Source organism: Brassica oleracea, chromosome C3, assembly GCF_000695525.1.
Source record: "Brassica oleracea var. oleracea cultivar TO1000 chromosome C3, BOL, whole genome shotgun sequence".
NCBI lineage: Eukaryota > Viridiplantae > Streptophyta > Magnoliopsida > Brassicales > Brassicaceae > Brassica > Brassica oleracea.
The window spans coordinates 53,163,510-53,164,170 of NC_027750.1; the positions used below are offsets into that span (position 1 = coordinate 53,163,510).

Below are 661 nucleotides of genomic sequence, written 5' to 3' on the forward strand. Positions count from 1 at the left end.
CCGACACCTCGCCAGTGTTTTCCTCGCCGCCCCGACGGGACTCTTCTGGAGGCGGCGAATCGCGACCCTCGACTGAAGTGTCCGAAAGCACGAGGACAGGAACGTTATCTCCATCGATTCGAGCTCCCCGACCATGCACTCCTTCCTTAAGAACAGTCGAAGGGTTTTCAATAGGAAGCGTCAGATCCTAGTGCCTTTCTCCGATCGGATGAGTAGGCGAGACATGCAGATTCACCGCGGTCTCCGGGTCAATTAAGCCAGCATTGGAACCATATGGGTCGAGACCCGCCAGAATCCGAGCATCCACGAACTGAGACTCCAACAAGAGAGGAGAAAGTCTGAGATCGCCTTCGGGAATTTCACCAACCTTAAGCTTCTCAGCCTCTTGTTCGTACTTTCTCTCGTGCTCGACGAACATATCAATAGAAGCTTGCGGTATGTCGTTCCCATCTCCTTTCAAGGCCTCGAGGCACTTCCTAGTCCCAAAGGCTTGGCTGTGGAGTAACCGAGCCTCGTCGTAAGGACCCCGACGCTCCTCTCGAGAACGAATCTTGGCGAAGCAACGATTAGCCTTGGCGGTCATTTCCGCCTCAACTCTCCCCCTTTCTCTCGTCACCTCCAAAATTCTGGAGTCCCTCAGACGTCTCATCTCTCGCTCGTG

At 54.5% G+C, this 661-nt stretch overlaps 1 protein-coding gene across 1 annotated transcript in view; it reads right to left on the bottom strand.

Moving 5' to 3' along the window:
• Window positions 1-187: 187 nt before the first annotated feature.
• Window positions 188-661, bottom strand: part of LOC106330915 — a 2,235-nt gene continuing 1,761 nt past the window's right edge. Inside the window, exon 4 of the mRNA XM_013769304.1 lies at window positions 188-626. Coding sequence (XP_013624758.1) covers window positions 188-626 — 439 coding nt within the window. The remainder of the gene's footprint in view (window positions 627-661) is intronic.